This window comes from Vicugna pacos, chromosome 8 (assembly GCF_048564905.1).
Source record: "Vicugna pacos chromosome 8, VicPac4, whole genome shotgun sequence".
Classification (NCBI taxonomy): Eukaryota; Metazoa; Chordata; class Mammalia; order Artiodactyla; family Camelidae; genus Vicugna; species Vicugna pacos.
Window position 1 is genome coordinate 15,123,634 of NC_132994.1, and position 13,201 is coordinate 15,136,834.

Consider the following 13,201-nt stretch of genomic DNA (forward strand, 5'->3'; position numbering starts at 1 on the left):
ACTCCCAGTTAACTTGCGTATCTGGTTCATGCAAAAGATGAATGGATTTTAGAGACTAACAGTGGGTTACTATAAACTCAATCAGGTGAGTTTGACTCCTACTGGCAGAGACCCAGATGTGTCTTCCTTTCCAGCATAAAATCAGCACAGCTCCTGACACCTGACAGGCATCTATTAAACCAGGAAATTCTTTTATATCTACCCCCATAAACAGAGCCTGTCAGAAGCAGTTTGCTTTCATCTGGCAGGGATGCTGGGACACACTTATTATCTTATTTCAAGGACATCAACCTCTCTGGCTGTCTTAATGCTACTGGGTATCATTTGGTGACATCAGGATGCTTGTACCTAGAGGGCAAGAATTTCAGGTATGCTAGGTGTCTTAATAAGTCACACGCATGTCAAAGGGTAGGAGACAGAATCTATTAAAGTTCAGGGACCTGCTACCCCAGTGAAGTTTCTGAGGGTCCAAAGGCCCCCTCCATATGGAAAACACATTGCTTCACCTTGCACCCCCTCTCACTAAATGCAGGCAAAAGTTTTGGTGGGCTTCTCTGGTTTGGGAGGTAACATATACAATATGCATTATGTGCTGTCTAAACAGAATATCTGGGATGGTGGCAGATATAAGCAGGGCCTAGATCAAGGAAGACACTGCAACTGTTCCAAACCAGAGCCACATGGGCCTTTGTTCCTACAGATCTAAAGGTCCTCCAAGTGTCTGCAGCAGATCCAAACACTGCAGGATGGCTCCAATACACTCCAATCGGAAAATACAACAGAAGCCTCTGGCACTTTGGACAGGGGCCAAGTCTCTTTCAGATAGTAACTTATCTCCTTTGGAAAAAACTGCTCTTGGTTTGCTTCGAGAGACTGAGGTTCTGACCATGGAGTATCAGGCAATCTCTAATACACCAAACCATAGAATGGACAAGTGCAAGAATATTCTCCATCATCACATGGAGGTGGTAATAGATGAGAACAATCTCAAGCAGCTCCTGAACACCCAAGTAGGTCATGTGGAGAGACGGCTCGTGTTCCCAGGGCACTTACATCTTCTACAACCTACGTGGGTGTGCAGGCATGACTTGAGGTCTCTGAGGAGTTCCCTCTGACCAGCTGACAGAGGGACAAAAGAATTCAGGCTGGGTTTAGAGATGTTTTCTCATACTGGAAGCAGCTGGAAGCAGTCTGCTGAATCATCATGTCCCAGAAAGGGATGACCTTGTCAGCAGGAAGAAATTTTTTTCTTGTAGGCCAAACTTGAAGTGTATCTCTCTATCTGATGTTCACTTTATGGGAAAGAAAGATGGTGAGACATATGGAACTCCATCAAGATATGAGCAGCTGCAGGGGTGGTATCAGAGGTAGCTGAAAGCACAGCGGAAGAGTTATTTATCCTTATGGGACTTACTCCAAGAGGCAAAGCCTACAACTTGCTCCTTCAGGCATTCCAAAATTCTGTGAGCACCAAAATCTCTGTCTGAAACCCCTTTCTGCTTAAAACATATGGCGGGCTTTCCATTCCCTGCACCAAATCTGGACAGAAGAATTCACGCAGAAATGTGACCTGAATGAGTCATGTATGTAGATTTTTATGAAGTCTGCAGTGTTCAAATCTTTGCATTCTGATACAGACTCGACTCACAGACACCAGTCAGTAAATTACCTACCAAGTAAGTTAATAACTCCATCGTTGTAGCAAGCAAAAAGTTTGATAAGGTCCTTGAAAAGAAGCATAAATGCAGCATTTATGACACCATTTGTTAGTTCATTTGGATGTACCTAGAAAAAGATGAAAATTTCGTATGTTAATGGCATATCATCAAATGGCAATTTTTCTCAGAGCACATTAAGATGTCTCAAATGATTACCAAGAAATTCACTCATATTCAACAAATGTTGTATAACTCTTTTAGGAACCCTACCAATATCAAAAGATGGATTGCCCATTTTTTTGCTTCAGTTTAAGTCAATGGAAGTTAGTCCTATCAACTCTAAGACATATACACAGTCTATGTGATCAGTGATCCACAGATCAATGAAATCCAACTTTTGGACACTTGGCTTCTTGTTGCTTTTACTATGTCATATTGCATTCTTCCTTCCCTGATGTAACGTTCTCTATAGAGGGGTGGAGGCTCCAGGGACTCAGAGGAAGCACAGAGTAGGGGACAGAGACCCGAGCCAGCTACCCCTAAAATAACTCCTGAGACTCAGAGCGTGCATTTACCCACCAAATACTCCAATCGCCAACACAAAGCATAAATTCTCTCCATCCCCCAATCCTTGCTCACAACTCCCCAAGCTCTTTTTCCTTTTGTGACTTTTCTCCTTTAATTAAGATAGTACCATTATTAATGATAAGGAAAGCAAAGAAAAATGAATGAATAGAAAGAAAAAAAGTTAAGAGAATTCCATATATACCTAGTGAAGTCTTTACTGTAAAATCTGTCAAAACCAGGAAACTGATATTGATACAATCCACTGATCTTACCCTGATTTCCCCAGGTTTACTTGTTGTGTGTGCGTGTGTTTGATTCTATATAATCTTCCTACACGTGTAACTTAGTGTATCTATCGCCACAGTTAAGATATAGGTAAGATTTTAAGAAACAAGCCATGTTGGTATTGCCAGGAAGAAGGACCACGTCACCACAAGAATTATTCTCTTTGGTGGATGGTGTTATTTAAGCAGTCTCTATAAAATAGCTTCTAACAGCAGGCTGGGTTATTCAGCTTCCTGAATGTACTTTTTGCAGCTACTTCACCCTGTCAAACACAACAGGAGGCTGCAATCCTGCTTTGAACATGGGGAAAAAGACAAGAATGCACCACTCGTGTTTTCCATTACTTAGGTAAACACCTGGTAAACGGCTCTGACCATCTGGACAACCAAAACCACCTTTACTGTGCTAACAGCCTAAAGCAAGTGCTCATCTAATTTATCTCATTGAGGGAGAGCTAAATCTGCTTCCTGAAAAAATGCTTTATCTGTAGCCCACCCTTGAATAAAAGGCAATATTGATTGTGTAAGAAACAGTTTCTGGTGAGATACATACATCAAATTCCAGCAGTGCATCAATTTGTCCCTGCAGTATGGGCATACTCTTCAGTAGCTTTTCAGGAGCCATGGTCCTCATTACACCATCAGCCCTACGATTAAAAAAAAAAAAAGAAAAAGGTAAAATTTACTTGTATGTGGAAAATTTGAGACCACATGCATTGTTCTGAGCTGCCCCCCCCATTTCCATGTTAATCTCATGCGGTGATTTCGAGATGTGAAGAGGTTGTGGTTGGTTTCCCTCCCTCACCCACTGTCTCTCTTCAACCACACAGGCAAGGCTCTCTATGCACTGCCCTCAGGAAGGAAAGCTATGTGGTCTGGATAAAGGAGGTCAGCTGAATTTATAAGTGGATTTTTCTACATCTGTAACAGAAATACTAGTATTAAAAGTCTAGGTTTCCTAAACCCCAGTTTGTTTGCTTTTGAGAAAGAGAGAGAAAATGTGTCTTAGAAGTCTCTAAAACCTATAGGACTGGGAGCAAAATTTATACAATTTACCCCAAGTGAAGAAAAATGCATTCTGATATGCAGTTTGGCCAAACAGAGCTGAATTTAACCAGCTGCAGAGAATGCGACTGGAGGTCAGTGCTGAACGGGGCAGCACAGGGGTCACTGAACGCTCTACCAACCGCCAGGCCTCTGGGGGAGCCCCTGTACCCAGTGATGGTCAAGGAGCGGCAGTACTGGAACAGCTGAGGAGAATGCCCAGGTGGTGGGAATGGGCTGATAAAGGCAGCTTTCAGGGCCCCTCCCACTTCCGTGGTAGGGAAAGCACCCCAAAGTGCCCTTCTGCACCCAGACGGGGGCAGAAGGGGACCTACTGTGGCGAGGTCACAACCCAGCTGGGAACATCAGGCCTGGTTGCCCAGGGCACGTAAGAAGTCAGAGGAAGGCATATGAACTAGAACCATCTCAAATGAGATGGCCATGAAGTCAAAACCTTCATTTTATCAAATGTTCACCCATGAGAAGCCAATATACTCTGAGTAGGCGTGTTTATCTTTCTCAACACCATGGTTAAAAAAAAGAAGCAGTTCAAAGCTAAGGTTAGGTCAACTATCAGAAACAAGAGTTACATCTTTTGTGAATTCTTGAGACTATAATATTAAACCTTCTACAATATGTTGCCCTTATTTCAAGTTAGAAGCAGATTCAAGATTTGCACAAATTTATGGTTGAACACTTGTGCTTAAATTCAAACTATTAAATTTAGAGGGAAATAAATGGTAATTACGAACTAAAATGTAAGTGTTTCTATTTCAATGAGATTTTCTTAATCAATGGTTAGTATTAATAATTAGTTTAATTATGGTGTGTGTGCGTGTGCACACGTGTGTGTATAACAATAGGACAGTATCACAGATCTTCACCATATACTTCACCAAGTTCAGTTTCACCCCAATCAAAACATGTGAAGTTTTTAAAAAGCCACATTGAAGTAACTATCGTCAACTACAGCCCAAACTCCCACTGTACTTTAAAATGAACCTTGTTTAAATTCTCTCCATTTAAAATTATTTAAAGGTGTAAAGGTGTTCAAGAACTCTGAACTGATTTTAACAAATAAAATGGTATAGCATGTCAACTGTGAGCAGAAATCAGATTTTCTGCATGAAAATATAAACAAAGGAACACATATTGCAACCTCAAGACTAACCTCTATAATACTGAGTTTCTTTTTTCAGGTGATTATAAGCCAGGCCTTCATGATTGAAATTAGTTGGCATTTAACTTAGTTAAGATAAATCAAGTATGCCTCAAAGACTTACTCTGCTCAGGGAAGTATGAGAAAGAAGAAAACATACCCTTTCTTCACTCTGGCAAAATCAAATGCCATCTGTCTGTAAGAGAAAGCCTTTTCATTCAAATATCTGCTATAGCGCCTTATGAAAGTAGACATATCATAACCTGGAGGAAGGGGCAGAGGAAATAAAATTAATAAAATACCTTCAACTGGGCTTTGCTTAGTACCAGTTTTTTAAGTTCCTTAAATGTAAACAATTCTAAGATGAGGTCAGCAAGTATATCAGACAGGCCTCAGTTAAGTCCTAGTTCAGGGAAAAATATTTTAGGCATGAGACATTCTGAAACTATTCAATTTCGTTACGCTACTATCCTTGTACAGATTCCTCTTCTGATTTTTCCTTGCATTTTTGTTCACTGTTTCAAATAAGCACCTGTTTTAGACTTAATACGTGTAGTTGTCTGAGAACGATCCACCTGCTTGGTGTGCTTGCCTTATGCACAATAGGCAACCAGTAAATATGACGAACGGACAAATGATTGCAGTTCAAATTCTATTAATTTACAAAAACATTAAAAACTGGATTTTTTGAATTGGGAAAGTATTTTTCATTTCATTGCTTTCTTACATCTTCATAAACAAACAATTGAGGGCCTAGAATACTCACTGTTACTTTTAAAGGTAAACATTGAAAAAGACAAAACAATAAAAACAGATTTGTAGATACTAGCTAGTATATATAAAATAGATAAACAGCAAGGTCCCACTATAGAGCACAGGGAACTATACTGAATACCTTGTAATGGCCTATAATGAAAAAGAATATGAAAAGGAATATATATATAAATGAATCACTATGCTGTACACCAGATAAACACATTATAAACTGACTATACTTCAATAAAAAAAAGATACATAATTCACATGCTAAATTGTCTAAAAACTAAATATTTGAAAGCCACTATAAAGTAACTATATGAGATCACTCATATGTGGAATCTAAAAATAAAAAAAAAAGAACATAAATACAAAACAGAAACAGACTCATAGACATAGAATACAAACTTGTGGTTGCCAAGGGGGAGGAGGGTGGGAAGGGACAGACTGGGAGTTCAAAATCCGTAGATACTGACAGGCATATGTAGAACAGACAAACAAGATTATACTGTATAGCACAGGGAAATACATACAAGATCTTGTGGTAGCTCACAGCAAAAAAAAATGTGATAATGAATATATATGTACATTCACGTATAACTGAAAAATTGTGCTCTACACTGGAATTTGACACAACATTGTAAAATGACTATAACTCAATAAAAAAAAGTTTAAAAAAAAGCATTAGCAAGAAAATGTTAAAACACAATATTCTCACCATGGGATCCACTTTTGTCCAAAAAATTGCTGAGATTGAATAGTGTATTTCTAGAAGCCAAATACTGAATAAATCTCTGAAAAACAAAAATTAGAATTATCAAATTCTCAAATCATTAAACAATTTCTGATACTAAAGGGAATTTTTTAAAATATAAATTCTCATTGTGATCTTTTTAACTTGGAAAGAAGTTTCCTGGTCTGCTGGCTTTCTCTGAGGGTGAATAAAGACTGACTCATACTCATGAATTAGAATTAAATCATATGCTCTTTCATTTCTGCATGTAACAGAAACACTGCAATTTAATAGGATTTAGTAGGTATCCTAAATAAAATGGCTAAGTTTTAGTCTGTCAGTATTCTCCAAAATTAAACATTTTTATGAAAGCAATTGTCACTTAGAGGCACAAAGGAATATTTCCTACAGGAAAGATAATTTTATTGTTCCTTTCTCCCATCATCTTTGTCCATTAAATATAGCATATACATAGCTAATACTTCAATATTGCTAAGACAATGTCTAACAACACTTTTTTTTTGAAAAATAGGTAAAGAGAAAATCAAAATTGTACTCTAGATGATTTTGAACCATACATTTCCTCTTATTTTTCTCCTAATTAATGAAAGCCCAAAGGGCCTTCAGTTAGCACCATCTTCTCTATAAAAGCCTCCATCCCTGACCAAAAAAGGCAAAGTTAAGTTCACATGGTTTACCTCATTTCCATGCACCATTAGATGATGTGTCGTGACTAACGCTTTAAATACAACCACCCAGCTACTATTGGTTGCCCGCTCAAAGAGCGTGTCTGCCATCTGCGGAATATTAACGTTGGTCTCATTGGTGGCCTGGATCAAATCTACGAGAATAGAAGGTTTTGGTCAATGATACTAATCACTGCAAAAAAAATTCACCTCAAATTTTAAACATTTAAACCTACACCTAAACACATTTACCTGAAGTATTTATTTTTTCTGGAGCTTATTTTTTTCTATTGAATTCTCTTCTGTATCCTCTTCTAAATTTCCACCGTTTTCTGGTATTGACGTGACTTTTTAAAAATTCTAAAGCTAAGCTTCGTGTTACTTTTTGGGTTATCACTCCTCACACAATGTCTCAAACACACACACACTTATTCTATACACCACTGGACAGCAGTAACATAAATGTATTTTCTTAAACTCTACCTAAAAGCATACTTCACTTGTATTTTAATTTTGATGAGTGCTAATAAATACACTTGTCATGTAAGTGGCAAAATGAGAACAAAGAGTGAAAGAGGAAAGATTCCACGGTGCCCGTCTAAGCTTTCACAGAACATCATGAATGCATTAAATCACTATGATTTGACCTGAGTTTATAAGAGAGTAAATCTTTCCAATATATTCACTGTCCACATCTACATATTAGCTGTGATTCCAAGTATACCTCACGAAAAAAATGTATATAGGTTCCAAGAGGGGCTGCCTAGAATTCAGAAAAAAATGAGTACTGTCAAAAAGTTAGCTGAGGTAGCCAAAGATCATGTCCTAATGAACAGAAGCTAAAGCCACCCTGGGGCAGTGTAGACTTAAGAAAGGCACTTCCCACAGCACAAGGTGACCTCCTCAGGACAGCAGAACTTCAGGACTTCTCCTACAGGCTGCATCCACTCTGCAGAGACCTGCATGGGATACTCAGTGCCTAGGAAATCCCAGGCAACAAATACAAAGACAAGCCCATCCTGTTCCTTACTTAAAATCCACACTCAGTACTCATTAAGCTATATACATAAAATACATAAAACACCTGTTTTATGCATTTCTTTATTTTATAATAAATTGGTTTTAAGAAATTGATACTCCATCACTGAAATGGCTCTTAACTCTAAGACTAAAGAGTTTATCAGTAATTGATCTGAATTATAAATGGACCAAACCAGGCTTCTTTCTTACTTTACATTTATTTTAAACATTCTATCCCCCTGAAGAGCCCTCCCTCAAGATTTTCCTTTATTGGAATTCTACTCATCTTTTAGGAAATCTTTCCTGGTCCCATTTGCATGCAGTGCTATGTGACCTTCCTCTGCTTAAAAACCCAAGGCCATTTATTCCTGCTGGCTGTTCAGCATTAGATGTGTATCTGTCACAAGTTCCTACTGCACCAACGCTCCCTGAGGATGGAAACTGTCATACCAATATCTGTTTCCTGTGCAGGATTTCAGAGAACGCTGTGCCCAGTAAACATGTGTGGAGCAAAATGTACAAAACCCAAAATGTTTGACCCAAAATATAAATGAACAGCTCTTTTAGAAGAAAAATCACTATGTTATAACATTGTTTCCTGAGACTGTATCATGGGACTGCTTTATACTTGAAACTCTGTGTCAGTCACGAATTCTTCTATTCCTTTAGCTACTGAACTGGTGATATGGAAACATACTGCTGGTCAGAGGAGATGAATACATGTCCAGATAATAAGGAAATCCCTAGAAGAGTAAAGAGAGGTAGATGATAGAGCAGAAAGAGCCCATGTCCAGAGCCCAGTTTGGACTGTCTAGATGCGTATTTCCAGGCAAGTTGCTTAATACAAGTTCGACTCAGGCTCTCATCTGTAAAATGGGGGTAATAATTACTACCTTTCAGGGTTATTGTAAAGAATATCAATGGTCTGAACAAAGTAGGCACCCAATATAGATGTTTGTAAATACTGTTATAGATGCATGACATTATGAGAATATTGTGGGGTATTAGGAAAGACTCCATGGGGAAGAAGGGGTTGAGTGGGACCCTAAAGTCAGCAATGACACGGGAGGGGAGTGGAGATATTTTTGGCAAATCTGCAAAGGGTGGAGCTGTTAAGAGGTGACGTGTCCTTAGAGAACTGTGGTGCTCTGGGGGCTGGGTGTGTGTGGGCAGATGGAAGAGGGGAACTTAACTAAAGACCCGGGGACTGGCCAGTGAGGATCTCACACGTGGCATTAAAGAGTCTGGGCTTCACCCTATGGACCAAGGGAAGCCCTGAAGGTATTTTAGCAGAAAAGTATCAATAAGATTTGGCTTTTACAGTCAATCACATTACTCAGTGACACCTGCAAGTAAGAAGAGGCACCAAATCGGGAATAATCACCTCTGTGTGGAAAGATACATTAGAAGACAGGACAAGGGGAAGTTAGAAAGCCCAGCTGAGCGCCAGAGAGATGAACCTGAACTAACGAAACGGCAGGGGAGGCACAGGAGATACTACACGCAGCAGGAAGACATTGAGCATGTACGGTTGATGAGGATTTGCAGGTGAGCACACGGATGTTAGAGGTGAGGGGAAAAGGAACCTTAACTAATTCCAGAGTTCTAGTTGGGGCCCAGTGTTAATGCTTTTTACTTAAATAGGAGGCAAGTTGATTTCAAAGGAGACACACACTATTTTGGACATGATACACAGGAAGTAGCTGTTGGAGCTCTAAGCTGAGATGTCTGACAGGGGACTGGAAGTGTGTTCTAGAGGTCAGGGGAAACAGTTGGCCTGGATACAAATCTGGGAGTCATCAGCAATGACATCGGAGCTGAAATCATGCAAGCAGACAAGGCAACCTACATACACAAAGAACGGTAAAAATGATATATTATACATAAGAAAATAAGAATCAAAACCAAGAAAGACCAACATTTAAGGGATGAATGGAGGAAAACTGAGAGAAAGAACAGTCAGAATGGTAAAGAGAAGCCTAGGAAGTGAAACTGTGGAACCAACAAAGAAGAGAGCTTCCAAAAATTTCAAGAAGCAATCCGTGGTCACTGGGATCAAATACCACATAAATTCCCAGCAAACAGAACCCTAAGAACAGAACATACAAGTAGGAGGCTGCTGCCGTGTAAAGGAGGCAAAGCCCAAACAGACTGGGTGTGTGTCGCGGGGGAGGGTCAAGGGTATAGCTCAGTGGCAGAGTGTGCGCCTAGCACGCACGAGGTTCTGCGTCCAATTCCCAGTACCTCCTCCAAAACTAAACAAGTAAACCTAATTACCACTTCTCTCCCCATCCCTCCAAAAACGAAACGTGTACTAGGAAGACTTTAATGGTTTAAAGATAGGAGACACTTAAGCACATCTGAGACCAAGAAGGTAAAGCCAAAAAGGTGAGTTTGAAAAGAGAGCAGAGAAAATTTACAGGAAGTTCTCAAGGCAGGATAAGCTCTAGAATCTGGAGCTCAGTGTTGGGGTTAGCCTCAGAGAGGAGGGCACACAAAGGAGAGAGGTAAGAGCAGGTGCTCTTCAGTGGAGCTGGAAGAATGATGACAGGTAGCATGACTGGGAAGCATGTCTTTGATGATGTAGTGAGTTATTAATTTTATCAAGTCTTAACCTTAATATTCTCATCTGTTTAATACTTTTATGTCAGGGCTGGCAAACTACAGCTTGCCAGGCAAATGTGGTCTGCTTCTTGTTTTTGTCAATAAAATTTTATTGGAACACAGTCAGGCCCATTTGTTTACATATTGTCTAAGGCTGCTTGCACAATGCAGTGATGTAGCTGACTGGCTACAACACTCAACTCAAACTCAATTCAGTGGTCCACAGCACCTAACATATTTACTCTTTGACCCTTTATGGAAAATATTTGCTGACTCTGTTCTGTCCCTAAATGGGAAGTATGCATAAAGCCCTTCTTATGCCTAACAAAGAACAATGCCTATCTCAAGGAAAAGCAACTGTGTGCTTGAATTGTGAGCAGAACTAATCACTTTTTTTCACAGACTACCATTTTTACTTGAAAGAATGATCGACAGATTTCAAACCATCAATGAGTCAGACGCAGTATTCAATAGTTGTTTTCTCAAAAATAAAGAAAGCAAGACTGTCACTTCAAAGAAAATGAATAGCAGTATTGGTTGCCACTGATAAAATTCAATCTGATTTCAAGTAAAAATTAGAATTTTAGAAGACTTATGTCTGCCATGGTAAGCTTGACAGCTTCCAGGTCTTTGAGATTTTTCTGATAAGACTGTTGGTAATATTAGTGAGTATCATTTGTTGATATTATATAATGAAATGTGTCAACATTTGGAAGATGTGAGTAACTCAGCCAATATTTTCCAAATGACTAGTGAATAATGTTATAAAATAATGCGTTCAATACATTCAAAGTACAGATCAACAAATGCCAATGGGTTTTAACGCAACAGAGGACAAAAAGTTCACTGATTTGGTTTCACATTCAACATTGCAACTGAAATTTAAGAAACTATCACTTAGAGAGTTAGGATGTAGTATCAAAGAATATCCACAATTATCTGAAGAGGCTCTCCCTTTTCAAATTGTCGTTGCGAGGCCAAATTTTCCTCATACACTTCAGTTAAAACAGTATATTCCAAAAGACTGAATATAGAAACAGATATAAGCATCCATCTTCTATTGAGCAAGACATTAAAGAGATTTGTAAAAATATACAACAATACCTTTTTCTCACTTTTTTTTGTTTTGGAAAACAATTATTCTCCCCAAAAGTATTATTTGTGTTAACATGTCAGTATGTTTATTATAGTTATTTTAAAATGAAAAATATTTCTAAACTTTCTCAGTTTGATTTCTAATACCAGGAAATATCTAAAGATATAATTCACATAAACAAAAGCTCTTTGAATTCCTCAATAATTTAAGAATACAAAGGAGTCCTGAGACAAGCAATTTGAAAGCTGCTATTCTTGGTGTATACCTGGAAAGAGAATTGCTAGGTTGTACAGTAAGCACATATTTTACATCATGAAATGTCTTTACATAGTGATTGCACCCATCTAAATTCTCACCAGTAGTTTATGTGAGTTTATACTGCTCTACCTCTTCATGAAATAAAGGGTTTCTATGTAAAGAATTTCAAAAAATTAAACAAAACAAAGACATAAACATGTGGAAAAAATATTCTTGAAAATTGTGGGACTCTAAATGCTGAATCTCTATCATACTTGAATTCCTTAGAATTCAAAGTCTCAGTTGAACTTAGGAAGACAGTTCTGGTATCATTCTGGCAGTTTAAAAAATAGTTTCACTGAAGTATAACTGAGTACAAAAAACTGCATGTATTTAAAGTATACTCTTTGATAAGTTTTGACAAATGTAAAACTATGACCAAAATCAAGATAATGAACATATCCATCACCCCGAAGGCTTCTTCAATCCCTTTTATAAATCTGCCTTCCAACATCCACCCCATCCTCCTCCCCCACTGTCCCTTAGCAACCACCAATTTATTTTCAGTAAGTACACATTAGTTTGTATTTTCTAAATTTTCTGTAAAGAAAATCACAGTTTTCTCTTTGGGCAAGGGGGAAGTCTGACTTCTTTCATTCAGCCTAATTATTCTGAGACTCATTCGTGCTGTTGACTGTATCAATAGTTAAATGAACTCATTTACAAAACAGAAACAGACACACTGACATAGAAAATAAACTTATGGTTACCAGAGGGGAAAGGGGAGGGCGTGGAGGAATAAACTTGGAGTTCAAGATTTGCAGATCCTAATTACTATATAAAAAATAGATAAACAACAAGGTTCTGCTGTAGTACAGGGCATTACATTCAATACCTTGTACTGGCCTATAATGAAAAAGAATATACATGTATAACTGAATCTCTATGCGGTACAGCAGAAATTAACACAACATTGTAAACTGACTACTTCAATAAAAAATAAATTAATTAAAAAATAGTTCATTCCTTTTTATAGCTGAAGTGTGTTCTGTTTTATAGACATGCCAAAACTGTTCATCCATTCACCTGTTGATGAACATCCAGTTTTTGGTTACAAATAAAGCTGCTATAAACATTTGCATACAAGTATTTGTATGGACACATGCTTTAATTTCCCTTGGGTAACTGCCCAGGGGTAGAATGTGTAAGCCATTTGGGAGCAAATACTTAAGAAACTGCCAATTACTTCCAAATGATTGTATCATGTTACATTCCAACCACCCGTATATAAGTGTTTCAGTGTATTCATTTTTTTACCATTAACAGGCACACCGTTATCTCACAGTGGTTTTTCTTT

General features: G+C 38.3%; 1 protein-coding gene across 1 annotated transcript in view; it reads right to left on the reverse strand.

Moving 5' to 3' along the window:
- The window catches only part of SNAP91 (synaptosome associated protein 91), a 135,085-nt gene that overhangs the window by 79,814 nt on the left and 42,070 nt on the right, over positions 1-13,201 (reverse strand). The window contains exons 3-7 of the mRNA XM_072965571.1: positions 6,900-7,042; positions 6,187-6,262; positions 4,873-4,975; positions 3,063-3,156; positions 1,674-1,785 (exon numbers count right to left, since the gene is read on the reverse strand). Of these exons, the coding sequence (XP_072821672.1) occupies positions 1,674-1,785; positions 3,063-3,156; positions 4,873-4,975; positions 6,187-6,262; positions 6,900-7,042 (528 nt within the window). The remainder of the gene's footprint in view (positions 1-1,673; positions 1,786-3,062; positions 3,157-4,872; positions 4,976-6,186; positions 6,263-6,899; positions 7,043-13,201) is intronic.